The sequence below is a fragment of the Condylura cristata genome, unplaced genomic scaffold (genome assembly GCF_000260355.1).
Source record: "Condylura cristata isolate star-nosed mole 26May11 unplaced genomic scaffold, ConCri1.0 scaffold00027, whole genome shotgun sequence".
In the NCBI taxonomy this organism is placed as follows: domain Eukaryota; kingdom Metazoa; phylum Chordata; class Mammalia; order Eulipotyphla; family Talpidae; genus Condylura; species Condylura cristata.
Window position 1 is genome coordinate 12,227,438 of NW_004567128.1, and position 2,649 is coordinate 12,230,086.

Below are 2,649 nucleotides of genomic sequence, written 5' to 3' on the forward strand. Positions count from 1 at the left end.
GCCATGTGGGTCACCTCCCTGGCTGGGGATTGGGCTCATGCTTAGAGTGACTGTGGATAACTTCTTAATGCTGTGCTTTAACCTGCTGCACTACCAGGGCACTGGCTTTGGTTTCAAGCGTGAACACCAGAGAAGCAGAAGAGAGGAGGCACAGAACCTGAAGTAGTGGAGATGAGGATCCTGACTACAGACTGAAAAAGTTCCCACATCCCAAAACAGATTCCTCACAGGCAGTCCCTGCTGTCTTCCCAGTCTACCCCAGGCGGGCTGAAAGGCCACACTCCAAGGTTCCCTTGAACTTCCTCCTCAGGGTGTTTAAGGGACAGACAAGAGAACAGGATCCACAGGGACCCCCAAGGTGACCTTGGTTAAAGCCAAGGAGGTGTGGCCCTGATGGGGGTGTTCACACCCTCTCGTTCTCCCTCCTCCAGGTGCCTCGCCACCCACTCTGCTGCCTGCACTGGTGCCTGCTGTCCCTGACCAGGTCATCATGCCTCGTGGTGCGAAAAGCAAGCTCCAGGCCTCTGCGAAACGCCGCCAGGCCCGGGCTAAAATTCAGACTTTGAAGTCTGATCAGGTCATTCCCACAGCTGGAAAGGAGGCCACTCCAACCTCCTCTCCCTCTCGTGAGGATGTTTCTCAGAGCGGGTCTGCTGCTGGGTCAAAAAGCCCTTCCCGAGGCCGTCAGAGAAAACCAACCACCTCCACTAATTCTCAGGGTCGGCAGGCTCTTGGGCCAGGTGGCATCTCCCGGGGACAGCAGAGAACCCCATCCCCCACCTCTAGTTCTGCAAGCACTTCTCCTGAGAGAGCCAATGAAAGCACTAACACTCGGTATCAGAATATGAGGTACTACTACTATAACATGCCAGGGCCCGAGGTTATCATGCGGAAGGCCTGCTTGCTGGAGCAGTTCATGCTGTACAAGTATAAGATGAAGCAGACCATCAAAAAGGAAGACATGTTGAAGGTGATCAACCCAGTACTCCAAGACCACTTTGCTGAGATCCTTAAGAAAGCCGCTGAGCGCATCGAGATGGTGTTTGCCATGGAGGTGAGGGAAGTCTTTTCGGAGAATCATGCCTATGAGCTTGTCAGCAAGTTGAAGCTCCCCAACAATGGGAGAGTGCGTGCTGGCAGGGGGCTACCCAAGACCGGTCTCCTGATGAATATCCTGGGTATGATCTTCATGAAGGGCAACTGCGCCAAGGAGGAAGACATCTGGAAATTCCTGGCTATGATGCACGTGTATGCTGGGAGGAAGCACTTCATGTATGGCGAGCCCAGGAAGCTAATCACCAAAGATTTGGTGAGGCTGAAGTATCTGGAGTACCGCCAGGTGGCCAACAGTGATCCCCCACGCTTTGAGTTCCTGTGGGGCCCAAAAGCCCACGCTGAAACCAGCAAGATGCAGGTCCTGAAGTTTTTGTCCAAGGTCAACGACACCACCCCTGATACTTTCCGAGCCCTTTATGAAGAAGCTCTGAGAGATGAGAAAGAGAAGAAGTAGTACATGTAAACAGTGCTGGCACCGTTGCCGAAACGCCTAGAAATTCTACCTAGAAATTCCTTCCCATCCTTGTTAAAGTGTGAGGTTGTTGTTGTTTAGCGCTAGGGAGTGTACACTGGTAATTGTGAGCAAATGCCATAGTAAAGGTGTTAGGAGAATGGAATAGAAGGAAAAAAACACACACACACAACCCAAACACAACAATGTTGGTTTTACCTGTTCCTTTTTGTCTAGCTTTGTAAAGTTTAATGGCATATACTTTGAGTTTCTTTGCTTGTTCAAGAATGTTGGAAAAGTTAAATCTTAATAAATTAGAGCTGGTATTTGCCAGCTTTTCAGCACATTTTGTGTGTCCTTTCTAAGGCGTGGTGTTAGTATGGGGAATGCTAGCGTCAACACATTTCAGTCTCTACTCAGAACTCCAGGCTGTGAACTCATAGAGATAAGAAGTTAACCACCATCTGAACTAGAGGAACAGTAAACAGAATGGGTGCTCAAGAAGGTGTTTCTTAGGAGTGCAGTTTTGTGCAAATTTCCTGAGCACAGCAGTTTGGGACTTCAGGAACTGCAGGTCTTCAGTGGGATTTCATTTTCACTTAGGCTGTGTGGTGGGCAAGGAGAGTCTGTGGAAGTGGTTAGTAGAAGTCACACCCACCCATCGTGCGCCTCAGAGTCAAGAGATATAAGCCTGTGTGTCAGCTCAGGCTGCTCTAAGGAAAAGCTGTAGCTGGTTGGCATAGATTTTCGTTCTTCAGTTATGGGAGCCACACAGCAGATTCCTGCCAAGAGCTCTCTTGCCTTGCAAATGCCCACCTTCACTGAGTTCTCAAGTGGCAGAGTCCTGTACTCTCTTGATCTTATAAGAACACTACTCACATCATGAAGGCCCCATCCTCAGGACCTCCAGATGCCCCACCTTCAAATACTGTCAGATTGGGCAGGCTAGAGCTTCAACATAAAATGAGGGTGGGGGGCGGGCACAGACACCTGTTTGGAACAGAAAACTGCTGCTATGAGTTATTTGGGATTGTGGGTAAACCGTCTCCAGCTGTGGCAGGAAAGGAAGGTTCTTGGTTCTTGTCCCATGTAGGTAATACTGTTTGATTAGGTGTTCTATTCATGTCGGCCCTTGGGAGTTT

The 2,649-nt window shown here is 49.7% G+C and overlaps 1 protein-coding gene across 1 annotated transcript; it reads left to right on the top strand.

Moving 5' to 3' along the window:
* The first annotated feature begins 490 nt into the window (after positions 1-490).
* Positions 491-1,510, top strand: LOC101633732 (melanoma-associated antigen B5-like). Its single transcript, XM_004690094.1, has one exon. The coding sequence runs from the start codon at positions 491-493 to the stop codon at positions 1,508-1,510; it is 1,020 nt and encodes a 339-aa protein (XP_004690151.1).
* Positions 1,511-2,649: the final 1,139 nt, after the last annotated feature.

Bases quoted from the DNA above. Each gene is read 5' to 3' on its own strand.
- LOC101633732 (XM_004690094.1), top strand. From the start codon at position 491: ATGCCTCGTGGTGCGAAAAGCAAGCTCCAGGCCTCTGCGAAACGCCGC.